The 22899-nt window shown below is 41.0% G+C and overlaps 1 protein-coding gene across 3 annotated transcripts in view; it reads right to left on the bottom strand.

Moving 5' to 3' along the window:
* il1rl1 (interleukin 1 receptor-like 1) overlaps positions 1–9340 on the bottom strand; it is a 331020-nt gene extending 321680 nt beyond the window's left edge. For all 3 annotated transcript variants that reach the window (XR_007570245.1, XR_007570244.1, XM_050049210.1), the window contains exons 1-5: positions 9197–9340; positions 4111–4174; positions 2638–2872; positions 2246–2435; positions 153–321 (exon numbers count right to left, since the gene is read on the bottom strand). Coding sequence is in view for 1 of the 3 variants with exons in the window: in XM_050049210.1 (XP_049905167.1) it covers positions 153–321; positions 2246–2435; positions 2638–2872; positions 4111–4171 (655 nt within the window). In the remaining 2 variants the exon portion in view is untranslated. The remainder of the gene's footprint in view (positions 1–152; positions 322–2245; positions 2436–2637; positions 2873–4110; positions 4175–9196) is intronic.
* Positions 9341–22899: the final 13559 nt, after the last annotated feature.

Genomic DNA, 22899 nt, shown 5'->3' with positions numbered 1-22899 from the left:
TAGCATTAACCAGTGGCATTAACAGTCTGTCAGGAAACATAAATGACATCATCAGTTTACAGGTAAAATGACTAACAAGCTAATCTTCTGTACTATTCTTTACCACACTACCCCAGGTAAAGGCTTATGAAAACCTGAAAATGCTCTCTTACCTCGATGCTGTACCTCCCTGGAGGCAGTCGATTTGTACTCCTTGTTATTGTGTTTCCAGGTACAAGTGCAAGTGTAGATGCCATTGTAAGTATCCGTCTTAATCCACAGGTCAGCTTTTTGACGATCTTCAGGGCTAGTGAATGTCTGCAGCTCGGGCAAGGGGGGTTGCTTCATAAAGAGGAGAAAGATAATTTGAAGAAATTAGTGCCTGACTGTCGTGTTTTTATCAACATAGAAGTATTTCAAAATATGATCTATTTAACTGAGAGGCCATTTTACATGCCTTAATGTCATCCTGCCTGGATTACTGCAGCAGCCTCTTTTCTCACCTGAACCAAAACATATTCATTGACTGCAGATTGTACAGACCTCCGCTGCCAGGCTTTTAACCAGAACCAAGAGATGTGATCACATCATTCCTGTTCTAACCTCTTCACACTGACTCCCAGATTTCACTGATTATTTTTAAGGCTTTTCGTGGCATCTCTCCCTGCCATGTCTCTGATCTCTTAGTACCGTATGCACAGGCATGTAATTTGAGATCCTCTGGCATTTGTTCCAGAGAACCAGTTGGAAAGGAAACGTTTGCAGTTATGACCCTCCCTCAGGAACCTTTTTCCGAGGGAATTGAGGTTGGCTGAGTTAATGTGTCTTTTAAAGTTCCAGTGTGGGCAATCCATTGGCATTTAGTGGTTAGGACTGCAGATTGCAACCAGCTGAAAACTCTCCTGACTAGAATTTCTTCAGTGTTCATTGTTCAGAAGGTTTTTCCTCGCAGTCCAGATGTCTCTCTGCTGAACAATACAATGCAGGTGACTGCCTGAAACAGGCCCAACATCTATGGGCCGGCTGGCATCCAATTTAACCCTATGGGCCCTAGGCGTTTTTGGGGTATTTTTACTGCCTTTACTTTTAAGCTCATAGCACAGTCATTATAAAGGCTACATACACATGCTGTATCTTGTTTTTTTCAGGACAATGTTGGCAAAAATGTGTTTTATCTGAAAGAAACATGCAATATTTACATCTAAGATCATAGAAAAATAGTCAACCAAGTGCAGTGATGTCCTCCAAGATAATATTTACCACTTTGTTTGCAGTAAACAAAGTTTGTTGTTTTTCAGTTTCAGTTATATATTGGGGGGCATTTTGGGCATTGGGGGGGACACATGTACCCCTCAATGTATATGGTGACTACGGCCCTGTCATGCATGCATAATTAGGCTGCAGTTGTCTGGGTGCGCAAAGGTGAAGTGGCTGGTCTTGTCATACAAAGTTTGATGGAGTGTCAACTGGACAATATGGAGATATTTGCATCTTGAAAGCTGGACTACAAATGTGGATAGACAGGGAGAAACACACGCAAGCCTAAGACGTGGTAAGATACGATATTCCTCACTATATGAAGTGACTGATAACAAGATCTGTATAATGGATTGTAAAGAAATTCGTCAGGTTTTTATTTTGTAGACAATTAATCTGTATTTTATTTTCTTTATCATTTTTTTCGCTGTGAAAACATTGGACTACCGACAAGTGCTTGGTCTTGTCGGAAAGCCACAATTCCGCTGTTTCAGGTGATATGCGTGGCTTCTCGCTATGACGCACGGTTGTGGGGTAAATCAATAGAGAAGAACAGGTGTGAATTTGGACGCACTATGCGTCGTTCGGGCCCATAGGGTTAAAGGCTGCCACCTAGCGGACTGGACGTGGAAGAGTAGATTATCAGGGAGAAAAAGGAAAAAAAAAAAACAAGGTGATGACTGCGTGGCGGCTGCCGGCCGTCCTGGAGTACCGGCCGTTCTGTGATTCTCCTGAACCTCCAGATGGCCAGTCCGCCCCTGGCTTCATCATCACATATTTCTATGCACATAAGCCCTGTTGCTGATCTTTGTTCTGAACATGGACCGAGTAAAGCTCATATTTATCGAACCTGCTTAGCCTACATGTTCTGCATTTAAATCCAGAAATTCTGGGTCTCTCCTTACGACTGTTACAACAATAAATTATCAGTGATGTTACCAGATTTAGAGTTTAGGACCTGAAGAAACAACATTGTTATTTACACCAGAGTCACTGTAATCACAGGTACCGTGCTCCAGGAGAAAGTTCCCGCCAACAAGGTACATGTGTTGCGGACAGGATCTGGACATGGGATCTTTTTGGCCATAGCAGAGTCTTCAATGGATCCGTAGAGGAATTTCTTTTCCATTGGATTGCTTCGTTTGAAGACGTCAACTTGTAAAAAATAGTTGTAACACTGTCCTGATGGCTCATCTTGCCTAGAGAAGAAACAATAAGCCTTTGTGATTCAGCTCAGGGTCCATATTAACAGATCATCTCAGTGGAAAGAACATATTTTACATTGCCAAAAGATCAGAGAGTAACATGAACTTAATGTTACGTTTAGTGATAGAAATAAGAAAAATTAAATTGAATTTCAATGTTGCCAAAACGTGGTTTTACAGAGACGGGTATTCTCACCTGGCGATGTAAAGGCCGGAGTTTTCACTGCAGAGGTTTAAGAAAAAGAGTGCTCCACCGTGGTAATGTACGTTCTGGTTCTCATCAGTGGTGATATTGATTTGGGAGTTATTTTTGTACCATGTGACCTCATCGTCAGGGACGTTATTGCCGAGCTCATGGGGCACAAAATGAAATGCCTCCCCTTCAAAAAGGCTGAAATAATCCGTGTTTAGGTCCGTACACCGATCTGTCTCTAAAGATGGTGTGGTGACAAAGATAACATTGAAAGCACAAAGTCATGTTGTGGAAAATATTATAATATTCTAGCAGTTATTTAACAAATAAAAGATCCCAAACATTATTTAAAAGGGAGACTAAGCAGATACTGTGACATTAACATGCAGATATAGACAGGGTAAGCATTATATTCTGGCCTCATCTGATTCAGATGTGGTGACTTTTGTACAGTGCTCCCTTCATGCATGTAGTACATTCATGCCACCACCCTGCATTAATACTGTATATGCTACAGTGGTGGATATACATTAAAGAGGGCCTTCTTAGACTTTATTCGTCCCAGAGGGAAATTCGTTTCCACTAACTGTACATTTACAGAGATCAATCACGGATATCACAGGCACAGACATATCACAGACATCACAAAACATTACGTGTTCATTCACAGAGGTGGACACTTTGAGTCAGCGGGATCTCTTGTTCAGTGCAGCTATGGCTGCTGGGATCAGGATCTTCCCGAGTCGAGCTTTCGCCCTGAGGGTAATGGGATGGGGTATTGGTTGAGTGGGCATGTGGTGTCCAGGTCAATTGATTTTGCAAAGCGTGTAATGGCCCTGTTATTTAACTCTGTGAGGTTGGGTGTGGGAAGACCAATGATTTTGGAAGGGGGGGGTGATGAGGTGATGGGCTTATTAGGATTGTGTATTAGATACATTGATCCACATCGATACATCGATTCATTGATTAACGATCCGATTATATCGATGCAAAATTAAAACATCGATCCATATCGTCATATTAAAGATACATATTTATTTTGAAATTCACATAGCACGTCTGTGTCACCATTTCTGGGCAAGCGCGCCTCCACTTAAACAACAAACAGAGCTCAGAAATAAAATGGTCAAATCATATTCTAGTTGTTTTTGTGAGTTGATCGTCATATCGATCACAGGCTCCTGAATCGAATCGAATCAAAATCGTATCGTGACAGACTTTGTGATGTCGGCAAACATCGTATCGCCATCCAAACAAATCGATATAATATCGTATTGTGATGAAGCTGGTGATTTACACCCCTAGGGCTTATGCAGTCATTGGAGTCATGGAGCAGTTTCTGCTACATGTGCAGCTTCAGCACTATGTGTCTATATACTGCATGTGTGGGTCAAAAAGGATCGACTTCTTAATATGAATACAGCTGCATGAACAGATCCATTAATGCACTGTTCTTCATCATAATGTACGTCCTACCTGAAGATGCAGTTACAGTTATCACAATGAAGATGAAGAAGCCGAGTCGGGAAGTATCCATTTCCTGAGAGACACAGAGTGCATTCAGAGTGAAACCACATTTCTTCTTGTTAAACAACAAACATGGCACATACAGTTTATATTCATGCACATCAGTCCTGCAGGAACCTTTAACCACAGTGCTGCTTCCTGAGTCAGCTTCTGCAGGGCCCCTCACCCTCACAGAACCATTGTTACAGTTTCGAAATGTTGTAGGAAATTGTTATCAGAGGCCACACACCGGATACTAAGAGACTTGTAGGGAACTGTACATAGCTTAGGCCCAGAAACACTGGTTGGTTGCAGCCAGCTCTGTGTTCTTTTTTTAGATCAATATGTTGGGTCTTATCTTTGTGTTTTTGTTTTCAGAGGAAAGGAATTAGTCAGGCCTAGTTTTGTTGTTCAGAGTAAGTGATGACGTTTATTTAACACTTGTTAGCAGCTGCTTTGTTAACCACAGACCTTAATTCAGACATCTAACCAAAAACTCATTGACTTCAAGATGAGGGAACCAGAGTGTGAAAATGCTAACTCATTTCTTAGGTTTTAGGACTCCTTCCTGGGACCTTCTTTTGATTTTAGGGGATGTCGGTTTCAAAAAGTTTTGCTTTCCTTAGCCGGACGTCCATTAATGGTAACTAACCTGTTCATTTTTGTGAAAAAAAAGTGAAATGATGTAAAATACAAGATGCTTTTGAAATGGGATATTTTAAAATCTCACAATAATTTCTGTTTTTCCAGTTTTTACAGTTTCTTGCTGTGATAAATGGTGTGATTTTGGTGATTTTTAAAGAAAACATGCCTCCCAGAGAAAGCTTTCCTTAAAAATTGCCAGTAAAATAAATACAAAATACATCCATTTAGACTTCCCCCTGCCCTAAGCAGAAAAGTTCCTTCCCGGTGCTTAAAATATTATTTGACATGCCTCCTTCTTTTTGCACCACCTCATCCCCGACTCATTAATAACAAACAGTCCCTTACAGGTGGCATGCAGCTGGCTGCACTTAAAGCAAGGATGTCTGAGTGGTTCAATGTCAAAGAAGTTGACAGTTAACAGTTTAAATAGTAACAGGTGGTTTTAGTTGCATTTATAGCCAACATGGAGCATTGTAAAAGACAAACAAGCACACGTGCTGCTCCAAAAGCCAGCTACGTCATGTGGAATAGATCCAAGTGAAGAAGTAATACAGTGTGTAGCTCTGTGAGGTAAATCAGACATCTGACTTGTTTTATGACGAGCACGGTCAGTGTGGACATTGTGCAGAGCTGTAAGTACCTGGGCGTACACATGGACAGTAAATTGGACTGGGCTAAGAACACTGACGCTCTCTACAGGAAGTGCCAGAGCCGTCTCTGTTTTCTGAGGCGACTGAGGTCCTTCAACATCTGCCGGACTATGCTCAGGATCTTCTATGAGTCTGTGGTGGCCAGTGCTATCCTCTATGCTGTTGTGTGCTGGGGCAGCAAGCTGAGGGTGGCGGACACCAGCAGATTCAACAAACTGTTCCGCAAGGCCAGTGACGTCGTGGGAACGGAGTGTGACTCTCTGATGGTGGTGTCAGAGAGGAGGATGCTGTCAAAGCTACGAACTATCTTGGACAATGTTTCACACCCACTCCACCATGTGCTGGTCAGGCACAAGAGTACTTTCAGTGGGAGACTCATACCACCTAATGTACCACTGAGCGCCACAGGAAATCATTCCTGCCTGTGGCCATCAAACTGTACGACTATTTCACCCACTGTCAACATGTGCAATAATTTAACTTGTGCAATAACCCCATTTCACCTTGACTGTATATATTATGTGTATTATCTATTTAGGTTACTATATATTGTGTAAATAATCTTGTTTAGGTTACAATACATATATATATATATATATATATACACTTTTATTCTTTGTTAATAACCCTGTTTATTTGAACAATATATTTGTAAATACTCTTGTTAGTTTATTTGAACAATATATTTGTAAATACTCTTGTTAAATTTCTTATATTTTCACTTATCTTTCCTGTCTTGCAAGGAGCACCTGTAACGCAAATAATTTCCAAATAATAATAATTATTTCCAACCAAAAGAGTTGTGACAGGTGTTACATGTAACACAACAGCGTCTTCACGTCAGCAGCACTTTCTATGCACCAACAATAGCATAATGTCAGTTATCTTCTCTGTTATATGGCGGCTGATCTCGTCCTCTGCTCGGAGGATAAGTAGCTCCTGAATCTTATTGTTTTTCCATTTTGCTGACATTTATTTACGGCCACTGTTCTTCTCCTTTGAGTTAGCTGCTAACTGCTGACAGCTGCTGTTTAAATCTCTGGCAGTAGGTTGCCATCAAAATGTGTAATTAAAACACATCTCTCCAGCTTCACATTTTACATTTTCCCTTCTCAAACAGGCAGTAAAAAAGTGGCTTCTATCAGAGGAGATCCTGCCTTGGCTTTTTTTTTTTTCCTCTTTTTTTGGATAAAAAGGCTTAAATTTGTGCACTCTGGAGCCTTATTTACATTTAAAGGACAGAAAAACATCCCAGTGTGAATCAATTTATTTACACTGTGAATAAGAAAATGGTTGTGCAGCAAGTTGAGTATCACTGACCTTAACCATTAATCAAATATCAAAGTCATTGTCATTTAATTCTCAGCCAGTCGACAGACCAGTTTATCAACTCATTGTTTCAGCACTGATCCAAATGTCTTTCATGGGACTGTTCCTTAGAATTAGGAGGCAATTGCGTGTTGGAGCCAAACTATGTAATAATTTAGCTTTGAGCATCAGTGTCTCACCCTACGATGACCTCAACCTACTTCTGCAGTTTCCAAAGGTTTCAGCTTTGAGCTGTAATAAACTTTGTTCTACACCCACAACCATTGCATCAAATGCACAACATTATTTTTGGCTCACTCTCACTCCATCCTATTTTTAACGTTACCAAGCACACAGCAGCAGTTTGCATCAGCATGCAGTGGAAAATATGATGTTCTAAAACAGTATCTGCACAGGACAGAAGGATCTTATCTTCTGTATCACAAGTTCCTCTCCAGATAGGACTGAAAAACTGCAGGTTCAGTGTGACACTCATTACACAACTCTGGCTGTTGCATACAGTTTCCCTTAAAGGCATCAGCAACTATAAATGGCCCTTTAATTGAAAGAGTCTGCATCTCAGTTTTAGATGTGAAGAAACACAACAGGAGATGGTTAAGGGATATTTTTTAGAAAGCAGTTGCTTAGTTACACATGCAGCAGACATGAGGCAACATGGCATTCACTTAGACACACACGTCTGGCCACCTGATGGATGTAAAACTAATATTGAAGCTCTGTTATGTTGTCTAACTAATCTTGATCTACGGCTACTAAAGGCTCAGTCCCCCCAAAAATGTTTGTATTGTATACTTTTGCAAACCACAGGTATGTTACATTTGTGCGTTATTATGCAGGGGATACATGGCACTTAACGATTTTTATATTTCAACAACACTGTGATTGTCTTGTTGTGAGGTTTAGGCACAAAAACCACTTGGTTATGGTCAGGAAAAGATTAAAACTTAAAACACCCACAAAAAGCAAGGACAGGTCGATGATAAACACCCAGGTTTAGTGGCCCAAACGCTGCTGGGAAACACCATGAATGGTCACCGATAAACAACCTCTGCTGCTGGTTTCAAACAATGATGTGATTATCATGTGGCTGGGTTTACACCCAAAAAACCCTTGGTTATGGACAAGAAAAGATCATGTTTTGATTTGAAATACCCACATTTGGTGGCACAAAAGTCACTGTAAGAGCAGTGTCGGGTTGGGTTGGGCTTACTTTTGCAATATGTTACATTTGTACGTTATTATGTCGGGGATACATGAAATGTGTCTTTATGTTTCAACAACACTGTGATTATCTTGATGTGAGGTTTAGGCACAAAAACCACTTGGTTATGGTTTGGAAAAGATCACGTTCTGGCTTAAAACAGCAAGTTTGATGGCACAAAAGCCACTGGAAAAGCAGGGACGGGTCGGTGATAAACAACCAGGTTCGGGGGCTCAAACAGCACAATGTGCCCCTAAAGACACCAAGGTTTGGTAAAAAAAAAACACCCAGGTTTGATGCCACAAACGCTGCTGGGAAATGCTGCACCCAGTGTTCAGGGGCTGAATCGGCACAAAGACATCAAGTGATGGTAGAAAAAACCACCCAGGTTTGATGCCACAAATGCCACAATGAAAGACCATAATGTGACTGAAGCACTCAGGTGTGATGTTGCAGACACTGGTGGGTTAATAAGAGGAGTTTGTGAATCAGGCTCAAAATTATTTTTATTTATCCTTTATTTAGTCAGGGAGGTCCCATTGAGATACAAGATCTCATCTCTCAGGGAGTCCAGACTGAACAAGCTCTGCAGAGCTGCAGAGTTGGATCATTCTCAGTGAGTAACTGTGAGCGACCCATACACATCTTATCCACTGTTGATGCTACAATATTGATTAGTGCAGCTCTGGAAATCAATAGCCCAAACTCTTCCCATACTGTCTGTCTGTGTGTGTGTTTTCTACTGTTATAGCAGAATGTAAATAACTCAGGCATAACACAGATTTACACTGTGTACCGTCGAAACAGGTTTGGTTGTTTACAGATAATGCCGATGTAAATATTTGCGTCTGTAAAGCAGAGACATTTTTCTGAAAATTCCAACTTTCTCTCTTTTTGACCATCTGAATAAACTGGATGTAAAGGTCTCTCATAAAATTCAATGAAATATAAAATAAAGTACAGCGAGTATAAAAAATGATTTCATCTTGGTGCCGTTATGAATGATTTTTAAAATGCTGCCACTATGTGAAAGGTTGCAAAATCAACTAATGTCCAGCAGTTGATGAAGTGATTAAGAAATTGTGAAAGAAAAATGCATTGATTAAATAAAGTGCAGTCCTCTCATACATCTGTAAGTTCCCCAAAAACTATAAAATACCTTCAGTAGTTTTACAGTTTAATAAAGTTTCAAATAAACTTGCAGGAGTAAAAAATTAGACAGCTGACTTACCTTGTGTGAGTGCACGCTGACAGCCGGAGGGGATCAAGTCAGACTCTGTCTTCTTCTGTCTTCATCTCATCCTCTGCGTGGTTTTATATCTCCTCTGCTCATCGCTGCTCAGGGGGTGAGCAGCATCATGACAGCAGAAAAGGAAATTACCCTCAGACAAGCACACACATAATGATACGTTCATTCATTTAGACGCACACCCACACCCACACCCACACACACACTGCCTCCTTTCATTTGCCTTCTCCCATTTTTTTCTTCTTCCTCTCCCTCACACAAGCATGTAAACACACACACACACACCCACACCCACACACACACACACATTGGTGTGCCTTAACTGGAAGCCTCTAAATTCTTAGAAATCTCTCTCCGTGCTTCAGCATTTGTGTGCGTGCCAAAAATGACATGAACCCAAACTGCTGCTGTTGAGGGACTGTACTTGTGTTTTAATCCTTTGTACTGAGCAGATTTAAAAAAAAGTGACAGGTGTATTTACAAAGACTGATGTGCCAATTGTGGTGTAGTGAGGCACCAGATGAGGTTGGCTTGTCTGCTCTGCTGTTGCTGAGAGGAAATAAATATTATCATCTCAGTAGACTTTGTTGCAGAGCGCTTGTTACACAGCATGACGTGAGGCACACTCACAAGAACAAGATACCACATGTTTGTTGCCCTATCATCACCATGTTGACATCACTGTCAAGACTACATAATCTGCATATACAGTCCTGAGGGTGTCACTGTTTAATCACTTCATACCCCGACTGCTGTGTTTGAAACCTCTTCCCCTCATTTAAATGACCGCGTAGCAGTGTGAAAGCCCCTCAAGGCTGAGCCCAGCGACCCCACAGAGAAAACACATTTCATCCACTTGTATCCGTATTACTTCTTTCAGTCACAAAGCTCATGACTATAGGTGAGGGTCAGAATGTAGAATGAGAATGGCACTTCATTTGCAGCTCACCCACACACTCACACAACTCTAAAAATCACAGGCAAGGTTTTTATGCACGCCTCATGGGACTGGAACAGAAGAGACACTGCACCCACACATTTCCTGGACAAGGATGAACTGAATGTGTCCCAAACACACACACACACACACACACACACACACACACTTCTCACCGTTTTCCTGGGAAATTAAGGGAGCAGTGACTTTAATGAAATTAGAGCCATTTCTTCTGAGCTTTGGATGGAATCTTCTGTCCCTTAGAAACACATCTCATCCTGACAATGAATCCATATGGGAAAACTCTGACATGGCAAACTTCAGGACGTGTAAACCTTTAAAATAATGCGCCAAATGATGATCATGAATTAGACACATTGAATAAAAATGGCTGCAAGACTGAAATTATTTGCTTGATTCAACACAGCTTTCCTGGAAAAACACAGCTGAAGTGTGACTTTACTTTCAGAAAATATCGTTTCCCCTGTTTTTATTTTATTCTTTTTTTTAAATTGTATTTTTATTTCAAGCACAGTACTGAAAGCGGAAACTATGACGGAGGACTGGGGCGAAAAGTCATAATGTCACAATATTAAATTTATAAATTCACAAGAAGATAAACTGTAATATTACAAGATTAAACTATAAATTTACGAGTTTAATTACAGATTATTTACTTTATTTCCCAAAATTATGACCTTATTCTTGTGACTTTTCCTCTCAAATCTGTTTTTTTTTCTTGTCAATATGGAAACAAAGGATTATACTGCACAATGTAGAGATACATGTTGATGGAGACAAGACAAATGCGCATGGGGGAAGCACCTTGAAGCCGCCCTCATCAGAGGATTGACAATGCCTGTTCACGTGACGCCCCAGCAGCAGTATTATTGTTGTATTATACAACTCTAAACGAGGTAGTAATCTGCATCAGAAAATAATGTGGTCATAATAATCCTCTGCTTATGGTGACTAATTTGACCCAGACAGGTGTGATAACTGTCAGAGGTTTCCACTGTATTATGTGTCAGTGTAATGTATTCATAAACATAACACTGAGCCCTTCCCAGCTGACATTGGACAGGAGGCCCTTCAGGAAACAAAGCTTGATGAGCAGCATGTGACAATATTATTGTTTAAACACATGACAGACTTTGCTTTTTATCTTAATATCATATTATTGAGTCTATCAGCTGCACTCACACTTACGTTATCAGAATAATGTTCTACAAATGTTTTAACATATTAACTCCACTGTGCTTGACAAGGGTCTGTGGAAAATTAAGGTGGTGAATCACATTACTATGACTGAGTCTGTTATTCTTACTCTGACTCATTAATCCAGGTCACTCATTACGAGAGCTCCTGTAATGAGTGACAAAGACATGAGTTAAAGGAGTAACACGTCTAGGAGGTCAGGATAAATCTCAAATTTACAGTACTCCACTCTGCTTAGTATCAGTTTGGTGATGTGAAGCCAAGGAAAACCACATGTTCACCTCCTCCTGTTTGCTCAGCAGCAGCCAATAAAAACAGCCTGTATTTTACCATGGAATCTCCCCATGGCTCTACGTGCATGAATGAGCTGGAGAAAAGCTTAATGGTATTCCTGGGTAACAGGATTCATCATGGCGGAAGACTTCCCACACCCACCTTATGGGTGGCTTTATAAAGAAATAACTCTGAGCTAAGGATTCCCACTAAGTGAAATAGTAGACAGTGAGTGCTCTTCAATGGGAGGACACAGTAAGCTCATGACTGCTAATTGCTTTTTTAATGTAGTGATCGGATGACTGTAAGTGCTGCTCATGTTCTGCTTAGTGAGTTCACATTAAGAACAACAGTAAAGCATGGACACATTTCATAGAAGAATGGCTGAAAATAGGCTTTTACACTTGATGTTACAGTTACACTTACAAAATAATGTATTAGTGGCCGTGGCTGGGAAGCACTTTCCACGCAGTTCTCAGCCTTGATTGACATCAGTGGTAATCCCCGTTAGCGAGAAGACGGAGGGCGCAGAGGCAAACATCACAAGCTAATGTGAGATTTAGTACTTAAATATGAGTGAGTAACTGAGCAGACTGTGGTGGCCCCGGTGTCTTTCTGACATCCAACCACATCCTCCAGCTCTTACTGGGGAATCCCAAGGTAATCCCTGGAGGGATGTGTAAATGCATTATAGTGAATTTTAACTCATCTTGCTATCCAGCCCACAACTTTTATTCTCACTCTTGCCACTCTCACAGCGTAGTAAACTTTTCAATCAATCAATTTTATTTATAAAGCCGAATATCACAAATCACAATTTGCCTCACAGGGCTTTACAGCATACGACATCCCTCTGTCCTTATGACCCTCACAGCGGATAAGGAAAAACTCCCCAAAAAAACCCTTTAATGGGGAAAAAATGGTAGAAACCTCAGGAAGAGCAACTGAGGAGGGATCCCTCTTCCAGGATGGACAGACGTGCAATAGATGTTGTACAGAACAGATCAACATAATAAATTAATCTGTATGACACAATGAGACAGAGAGAGATGCAGGACAGACGGTAATGACAGTAGCTTACAACAACATTAATGAAAGTAATAATACTATAATAATAATTACAGCTATTGTGGTACAATATGTTGAAAGTATATATTAATATCTGATAGTATACATGTGTGACAATAATCATATGTGTATAATAACAGTAGAAGTATGACTAATGATAACAGCAGCAGCAGGAGGCATCTGGCAGGACCACGGCAGCAGCACAACCACACACGTCACACCATCCAGGAGAGAGAGAGAGAGAGAGAGAGAGAGAGAGAGAGAGGAGCCTGATAGCTGAAGGCTCTGGCTCCTGATCTACTTTTGGAGACTTTAGGGACCACGAGTAACCCTGCGTTCTCAGAGCGCAGTGTTCTGGTGGGATAATATGGCACTATGAGCTCACTAAGATATGATGGAGCTTGACCATTTAGAGCTTTATAAGTTAACAGTAGGATTTTAAATTCAATTCTGGATTTTACAGGGAGCCAGTGCAGAGAAGCTAAAACAGGAGAAATATGATCTCGTTTCTTAGTTCCTGTTAGTACACGTGCTGCTGCATTCTGAATTAGCTGGAGAGTTTTTAAGGACTTACTAGAGCTACCTGATAATAGAGAGTTACAGTAATCCAGCCTAGAGGTAACAAAAGCGTGGACCAATTTTTCTGCATCTTTTCGGGTCAGGATAGGCCTAATTTTCGCAATATTACGCAGATGAAAAAATGCAGTCCGTGAGGTTTGTTTTAAATGAGAATTAAAAGACAAATCTTGATCAAATATTACTCCGAGGTTTCTTACGGTAGTGCTAGAGGCCAGAGCAATGCCATCTAGAGAAACTATGTCATCAGATAAAGAGTCTCTGAGTTGTTTGGGGCCAAGAACAATAACTTCAGTTTTGTCTGAATTTAACATCAGGAAATTGGTGCTCATCCAAGTTTTTATGTCTTTCAGGCATTTTCAAGTTTAGTTAATTGATTACTTTCTTCTGGCTTCATCGATAAATACAACTGTGTATCATCCGCATAACAATGGAAATTTACAGAGTGATTTCTAATGATGTTGCCTAAGGGAAGCACATATAGAGTAAATAGGATTGGTCGGAGCACAGAACCTTGTGGAACTCCAAAACAAACTTTAGTAAGTAGAGATGATTCATCATCAGTGTTGGGCAGTAAAGCGTTATTAGTAACGCGTTACAGTAACGCCGTTAGTAACTACTGGCAGTAACTAATACTTTAACGCGTTAGTTTTTAAATTCAGTAACTCAGTTACTGTTACCAAATGGTGCGTTACTCCGTTATTTTTGGCCAGGTTTTAAAACGGCGCGCAGCATGCAGTATTCCTTCACAAACTTAAGTTGCCTTTCACTAAATCATTTTGCTCTAAACAATAAGAGGTAGTCAAGTCAGATAGAGGTATATGAACAATTCTTATCAGTGCATCTTAGTGAAACATGTCTCTCACCATCTCTGAAGTCACTGTCGACTTGCTGGCCTCACCACAGTGCTGTAACGTTACGTTAAGCTGTAGCACTTCTGTCGATTTTTAGTCCCAGTAATATCCAGTGACGTGATATCCATTGTTATCCCGAGGAAGCTTTTAGCTCATTTTCCATATTTGTATCCAAGTACCGTAGTTGTAAAATGTTTAGCTGCCTGACAGTGAGCGACTCCACTGTAGAAGACGGTTGCATGTAGTCTAACAGTCCCTTGGTTAAACTCCATCCGCTGTCGCTTAGGCGATGTAGCTATGAGCCAATACAGTTAGGAAATGTTTTGGGCTGCAGGGCTGAGTTTCCCAAAACATGATCCTTTTTAGCAACATTGTCTTCTTTCTTTGTGGCTTAGAAAAACTACACTGCAAAAAAAAAAAAGCACCTAGCGCCCTCTAGTGTCCCCACTCAGTCATCTACAGCCAGGACGTACTCAGAGTATAGATGACACTAGTGCGCGTGCGTCAAGGTCATGGCGTGATGGCGAGCCAAGACAAGAGTAAGTCGAATTTTTTTTGATGGAGATATTCCCATTATTTCTCTTTTGTCGAGCACAAAGACAAAAACATTTCAGTTAAATGTAAACTGTGTCTTGGCTCAAAAGTCCTTTCTACATCCACAAACAGTAATTTGAATCTGTTGAAGCACCTGGAGAAGCAACATGCTTCAACAAAGCTAGTAGCTAAAGAAGGCCCAGTGGCATCTGAGAGTCAAGCCACTTCACCTTAGCAACAGCGCCTGGATTTTAACCGACAGACTGTTAGCAAGGCACAACTTGACAAGACAATTGCACGGTATGATATGTTTGATTGATTAAATGTTTATTTGGATCTCTTTTAGCCCTGTAAAGCTATTCTTCTAAGTGTCCATTAAAACAGTTAATACAGATAAAAACACATAATGAATGTGTTTTTTTTCAGGTATGTGGTAGAAAACATGCAACCGATTGCCACAGTGGAACTGCCTGCTTTCAGGCAGTTAGTCAGCATGGTACCGTGCACAGGCCGCACACAGCAAATGGGACGGAAAACGTTTTCCAACTACTTGGACAGGGAGTACACAAAAATGGAGATTGAGCTTAAGAAAGCATGAAGAGCTAAACTACATCGCAACCACCGCAGACATTTGGTCTGTCCACAACAGAAGCTACCTTGGAATAACAGCTCACTGGATAAACCCCACTTCTTTGAAACGCCAGAAAGCTGCATTGGCTTGTAAACGGATCAAGGGTAGACACACTTATGATGTCATTGCTGCTGAGATTGACAACATTCATTCACTGTATGGACTATCAACGAAGGTTACAGCTACAGTTACTGATAACGGCCCTAATTTTTTTAAAGCCTTTGAAATGTATCAGCCGGCGTCACTGTCTGACAATGATGAAGATGATGATGATGATGATGATGATGAGGTCGTCTTCACAGATGTTACCGACGTGCTTAACACCGCCACAGAGGACGGGATTGCTTTACCTCCACATCAGAGATGTGCGTCTCATACACTTAATTTAACACTTATTTCTTGCTCTGATGTGAACATGGGGCTCCTTTCAAATCCTGGGACCAAAGGAATCTACAGAAGCGCTACAGCTAAGTGCACAGCACTATGGAATAAGGCCAGTAGGTCCACTGTGGCCTCAGAGATGGTGGGCCAAGAGTTTACCAAAAAGCTGCTGGTGCCATGCTCAACAAGATGGAATTCATTTCATGATGCTGTGGCAAGAATCACTGAAATACCTCTAACTGACTTGACCACCATCTGCGATCGTTTAGGACTAAACTGTTTTAGCGAGAGGGAACTACTGTTTCTGAAGGAATACTGCGCCATTACGAAGCCACTCACCGTTGCTCTGGACATCCTGCAAGGAGAGGAGCACTGTTACTATGGCACCCTCCTGCCCACTCTAGAAGTATTGATGTCAAAGACACTGGAAGGTCTGACTGTGGCAACCGGCCTACCTGATGCCATAGTTCAGGTAAGAAACACGCCATCAACACATGGATATGTATGTTCACAAAGGGAGTCTTTCACTTATGCTAATACCTGTGTCACTGTGTGTATGTTTTGCATGCTACTAAAACACGATTTGCATCCGTCTTGGAAAGCAACGATGCAATGCTGGCGGCTGCCACACTTCCCATGTTGAAGTTAAGTGACCAGAGGAAGAAAGAGATGGTCAAGGGAATCCTGGCCGCAGAGTGTCACAAGCTTGTCCCTCACCCTGGCCCTGTGCAGCAACCAGCCATGGCCCTGCCTCCCACACCACCAAACTCAAGCTCCTCCAAAGTACAGGACTTTTTTTGCTTTGAGGAGAATGATGACGTCTTCAGCTCTGAGATAATAGGCTACTTGAGGACGGCCGAAACAGGGATGGAGATTCTGAAACAATTTCCCACAATAAAGGAAATTTCTCTGAAGAAAAATGCAGCTACTCCATCCAGTGCACCAGTTGAGAGACTGTTCAGCCTGGGAAGTCTGGTACTGTCTCCAAAGAGGAACAAGCTCTCCGACCAAAGTTGTAGATGCGGAATATCCTGCTGATGATGTCCTCCTCAGATTTCATTTTTGACCAGCTGGTGTTTTTTTATGCATATCATTTATCATTGTCTTTAACAGCAGTTCTTACGTGCTGAGTGAAAGCACATTCATTTGTCCAACTTGATTCTGAATAATAATTCAGATTGTTTTCAGTTATATCAGAATGTTTTGAGGAAAATACGGTTTATGTTTTATGTTTTGTTATGGATCCCCATTAGTCTTCACCTAAGTGAAGACTATTCTTCCTGGGGTCCAGACACTCATATAGTACAATCAAACTAAAAACTTAATACAATGAAACAATACAATAAAATACAAAAACAAATTGCATACTTAAAATAAAACAAAACGAACAGAAATACTCAGTGTTTCTAATAACTATTAATGTTCAATAAACGCACCTCATTCAAAGAAACAAAACATCATTACAGTTCTGCAATTTCAACTTGCTAACTAAACACAATTTCTTTCCCAATAATGGCTTCTTTTAATTTCTTTTTGAATCTCAATTTATTGTCTGTCCTAATTATATTTGGCGGGAGCCTATTCCAATATGTTTTTGCTCTATACATTACAGTTCTCTTCAGTGCATTAGATCTTGGTAGCAGTAGAGTAAAGTGAACACACATAGCATGCCTAGTGGTATAGCCATGTCTAGCATTTATAGGTTGTAGCTGAAACAACAAATTATTGGGTTTACCAGAATGCAATTCTTGTGTTAATGTAGTACATTGCTTGCTAGATTTCATACTTGAGCTATGAAATACCATTTTTATGGGCTAAACACAACAGCATTATTTTTGCTGAAGCCACTTTAATGTTTGCACTTTTATTTTGAATAATAAGAAAGCCAGGCTTACAGCTATGTTCTGCTGGGATATATGGCACACCTTCTGCTCCCCTCTATTTTTTGTAAATGCAAGTTTGCAGGCATTTGTTTGATGTGACTGAATATTTTCAGTTTATGTCCTGACTTAAATAAATTAGCATTTAAAAAATACTTTGGTGTTTGTGTCAGATTTGTGATGTGAAAGCAAATCATTTGAAACGGTCACGTTAATCAACAGTTTGTATTATTCTCCATACAGTACAGTACTGAAGAGTACTAGAGGGGCATTAATGGGAGCACTAAAAAAAAAAATAATAATAATAATAATATATATATGTGTGTGTGTGTATATATATATATATATATATGTAGATACTGAGAAAAGTAACTAAAAAGTTACTTTTCTCAGTAACGCATTACTTTTTGGTTTAAGTAACTGAGTTACTAACTGAGTTACTTTATAATGAAGTAACTAGTAACGGTAACTAGTTACTATTTTTCAGTAACTAGCACAACACTGTTCATCATTAACATGAACAAACTGAAAACGATCAGATAAATGAGATTTAAACCAGCTTAGTGCAGAACCTTTTAGGTGAATTAAATGTTCCAGTCTCTGCAGTAGAATTTGATGGTCAATTGTGTCAAACGCCGCGCTAAGATCTAATAAAACAAGTACAGAGACGAGTCCTTTGTCTGAAGCAATCAGAAGATCATTTGTCATTTTAACTAGTGCTGTCTCAGTGCTATGATGCACTCTAAATCCTGACTGAAAGTATCCGCAGTCGCAGAAGCATACAGTGCGAGCATTTTCTTCTTCCTGCAACTGGGCTGCAATTTGATGAATCATAAGCTGCATTTAGGGAAGAAAAAAAAACACTGCAAATGGAGAAAACCCAACCAAATAGAGAAACTTGTTATGAGTAGCACAGACGATAACGGAAAACTGCTTCCAGGAATCACTCAAAAGTGACACATGGCAGGGCCACTCTTGTTGATGGATTGTCAAGTTGGCTGAAAATGAAAATTAAGATTTCATTTTGTTTGGTTTATTTATCATTATTATCATTCCTTGGTCACTAGAAACAAAAATCTGGTAGGGCAACATAATAAACTAACCATGGTCCATTAGAGTGGAAGCAACATTTGAAACTATCAGCCTCTGGAACTAGGCCAGATTTAAATCAATCCTTAGATAGCTTGCAAGTTTGGGCAAGGGTGTGATGTAAGCCGTGATAACACAATACAGAGAATTGTTGGGCTGACTGCATTCTGCACGTTTTGGTTTGTACATTTTGGCATGTTGTTGCAGCAGAAACTGTCCAATGCAGTTGGAACATAAGATGTGCACTGTTTTTACTTGCTGGCACTCAGAGTGGAAAGCACCATCACTGTGCCAGTTTGTCATTCATCTGTAACTCATGTTCTCATGTGGAAACTTGTGGCTGCATGACAAGGGCAAAATCAGTGACATAGTGGTGACTGAATAACTCTGTAGTCATTGAGGAGATGAGACATGTAGTGAGCAGTCTGTTTTAGACTTTGGGTGTGTGGGCCATTCTTTTGTGTGCTGGAAAAGCATCCTGAGCCAGAACAAAGCAGCAGTTCTCTGGATAACAAAACATGAAGGCAGCATTTGTCATGGACAAAAACAGACTCTGACTGATTTTACACTCCAGCCACAGTGACACAACCAAGAGACACATAATCCACTGTAATCATGGGGAGTAATGGAGTAATACAGAAACTAGAATCCAAATCATCCACCTGAAGAGAGCAGATGAAGACATGCCTGGATTCCCAGTAGACACAATAGTGATGCTGCTGGACAGTGTCAGTTCGTAACCGGCAATGACGTAATACAAGCAGCTGGAAAGTCCCTATGGATGGGTTGGAGGGGGTGGATGGGTCCATCAAACCCTGGACTTTCACCAGGGTGTTTGCTTCCTGTACAAACACAGAGCCACACTACATGACCACATGCTTTTGTAGCCTGTGACATGCTGGACTATTTTTGTCCAGGGACAGACCAATGATTACTGGGTACTTTTTAGCTACTGCAGCTTTCCCTGCACTGTAATAAAGTGAGTTGTGTGAGACAACTGTGGGGGCAGCCAGATAGATTATGGACACATTGTGGAGTGATTCAGGGCAGAAACTTATTTCTCCATCTGGAGATGTGGCTGGTGGTGTTACTGAGGAGGAGTGCGCTGGGAACTGTATCCCAATGGTCCTCTGTGCTCTGGAGACAACCAGCTGAGGAGCCTCAGTACTCACAAGCATTTGGTATTGTTTCCCTAAAAGATATATCAATGATAAAATTATATAAATACAAATCGTAGCTGGCTGCATCATTTTCAAACATGTCTGTACTTTTGTATAATATTTGTGCCAAAACAGTCCTGACATATTTAGCTGGCCTACGATGCATAAACCACTTCTCTGTAGCCTTCTCCACCCAGCTCAAGAGTCTTGGTGTCATTCTGGGCAGCACTCTTTCGAACACCCAATAAAAAACATTACCCAGACTGCTTTCCTCAACCTACGCAACATTTCCAGACTCTGCCTGTTGCTGTCCCAGTCCGCCACTGAAGTCTTGGTCCACGCATTTGTTTCATCCCGTATTGAGTATTGTGATGCAGTTCTCTCTGGCCTCCCCACCAAACTCATTAACAGGCTTCAAATCATTCAAAAGTCTGTTGCCCGGATCATCACCCACACACCATATCATTTGACCACATCACCCCCAATCCCATCCAACTACACTGGCAAAAACTTTCTGCTCACCTTTGAAGCCCTGCACAACCTAACCCTCTCTGACCTTCTCCAGGAGTACACCCTCTCCCGCTCTTCCTCTGCTGGTCTCCTGACCATCCCCACCTCACGCCTCAGCACCATGGTTGCCAGAGCTTTCAGCTGCACTGCCCCCAGGCTCTGGAGCTCCCTACCCTGACACATCTGAAAGTCTGACAGCAAAACATCCTTCAAATCCCATCTCAAAACCCACCTGTTCAGCTGTGTTTTTATCACAGTATGTGTGCCCAATTCACGTCTCTTGTCCTGTATGTGATTTTAAACTCTCTAAGGTGACCTTGGGCGTTTTGAAAGGCGCCTATTCTTATCATTATTATAACGGTGGAAATCTATATGACATCAGAACCCAGCGTGCAGCTGTGCACAGTCGCACACTTCAGCATTAAACATGTGAGAGATTGGCAGAAAGGAAACAGCGTGGTGTGCTGCTACTTTCCAGCTGTAGATAAAAATATAGCAAGATGTACTGTTAGTGATAAGAAAGGGCCACACAGCAGCAACACGAGTAACATTTAAAAACATCCTGACAGTGATAAGGAGGCTGATTTGTTTTTAATGGCCAGTTTGTGTAATTTTCTTTGAGTGTAATGATCTTTTTTTCTCCTAAAAATCACCATCATTTTAAAAAATTACGAACCCTTTTATGGAATGATCAGTATCAGCAAGACTCAAACAAAAAGATCGAATCATATCAAACTTAAAACATTTGGTATAGTGAAGACTAAATGAATAAAGTTATCATTTTAAAGAGAAAGCAAACTATTATGAAACATTAAGGGTTATTTTTTTCACATTTTGTGACTTTCATCCTGCCTGCTGCATGGAGCTCATCATGACCGGGCCTCTGAAGATAAACTATCTCTCAGGAAGTGGAGCCTCAGCTTTAGCTGTGAGGCATCAAACTGAGAGTTAAAGCAGATGTCCACTGAGTACACTGAGTACAGAACAGTAAGATAACTAAATATTTTTCATATCTAACACAGTGTCCTAACTGGATGCGATGCAAGCGAGCGTCAGTGACTACATCTGTTTTGATTTCATTGTTTTCTATCAGACTGTCCTAACTGCCCCATTTGTATTTCATCCCAACACATTCTCACTCCGACCTCGTCACATATCAACGTTTGGTCATGGACTTCCCACGACCAGATACGGCGTGAAAGGTACCCTGGGTGTGTTGGTTGTTTATGTTCTGGGACGCCATGTCAAGAAGTGCCTGTCTTCTTTCACAGGAAATGTACAGTCTCTTTCAAAATAAACGCACTACCTCAGTGCAACAGTGCAAATTTACTTTTTCTTCCTCCAACAACTAACGCACATGGTTGGGTTTAGGAATAAAGAACAGGGTTTGGCTTTAAAATCTTACAGGACGCAAACACCGCTCTCCCAGGTCACAGTTGGTGTTTGTTGGACCCATCCACCACTGCTCCCACCTGACCTACTCAGACTTTCGCCACCTTAACTTTCGTTTTTGCCCCACCGTGTATCCTCCTGACGCCGCCAAGGGCCGGTAAACTATAACGGCAACTGGCTGCGTATCATGTCGACATTGGAGGATGTCTTTTTCCATCTGTGTCTGACGCTGCAAGTCACTGCCCAGGCGCCAGATTTCAGTGACTTCAGAGTGAGACCGTGCTCTTTTATTCCTGTTGCTAATGATAAAAGCACCGCAATGGACGAGAAATGGCTGATTCGTGAGATTGAAATCAGGAGTTATCTTTATGATACCTCCTCATTTCACTTCAAAGACCTAAATGAGTGAGCTGAACGTTTATTGTTGTGTGGGGGAGTGGGATGCTCTGCAGAGCTTGCTAGCAAGCTAGCTTGTTTTACTAAATGGAGATGGTGGTATGATATAGTATTGTAGCTACAACAATGATATCCGTAAGTTCAACACATTCTCACTCTGACCTCGTCACATACGACGTTTAGTCATGGACTTTCCCCATCGACATATGACATGAAAGGTACCCTGGGTGTGTTGGTTGTTGACGTTCTGGGATGCTGTGTCAAGTCATGCCTGTTACATGCATTGGCATGTTGCTGCGAACAGCTAATCAAACTCATGCTAATGTGAGGTCACCTTTTTCTCTGATCACATTGCATCCAGACATTCAGGAGGTTTCCAAATTATCCATGAAGGTCTCTTCCTCTCCAAGAACACTGAATGAAACAGTTTCACATTACAAATCAGTGTAACTCCACCACTGCTCATGAGAAAATGCGAAACAGTGAATGGCAGCGTTTGGCTTGTCCGTTCTGGGCTACTGTAGAAACATGGCAGTGCAACTTGACGATCTCCATAAATGAAGGCCTACTCCTTATGTAGATATAAACAGCTCTTTCTAAAGTTACAAAAACATTTCTTATTTTCAGGTGATTATACACTATATTTTATTTCTACCAATATATCCGCCTAAACCCTGCACACTCTGGACCTTTAAAATAGTCCTGGATGGGTGTTTGTTTCTTGACTTAATCCAAGAGGTTTGTAAGATGCAGGAAATTGATTTAAATTACAGTATAAGGCTTGTG

Source organism: Epinephelus moara, chromosome 7 (assembly GCF_006386435.1).
Source record: "Epinephelus moara isolate mb chromosome 7, YSFRI_EMoa_1.0, whole genome shotgun sequence".
NCBI lineage: Eukaryota > Metazoa > Chordata > Actinopteri > Perciformes > Serranidae > Epinephelus > Epinephelus moara.
The sequence above is the reverse complement of the archived record's forward strand: the minus strand, read 5'-3'. Positions and strand labels throughout refer to the sequence as shown.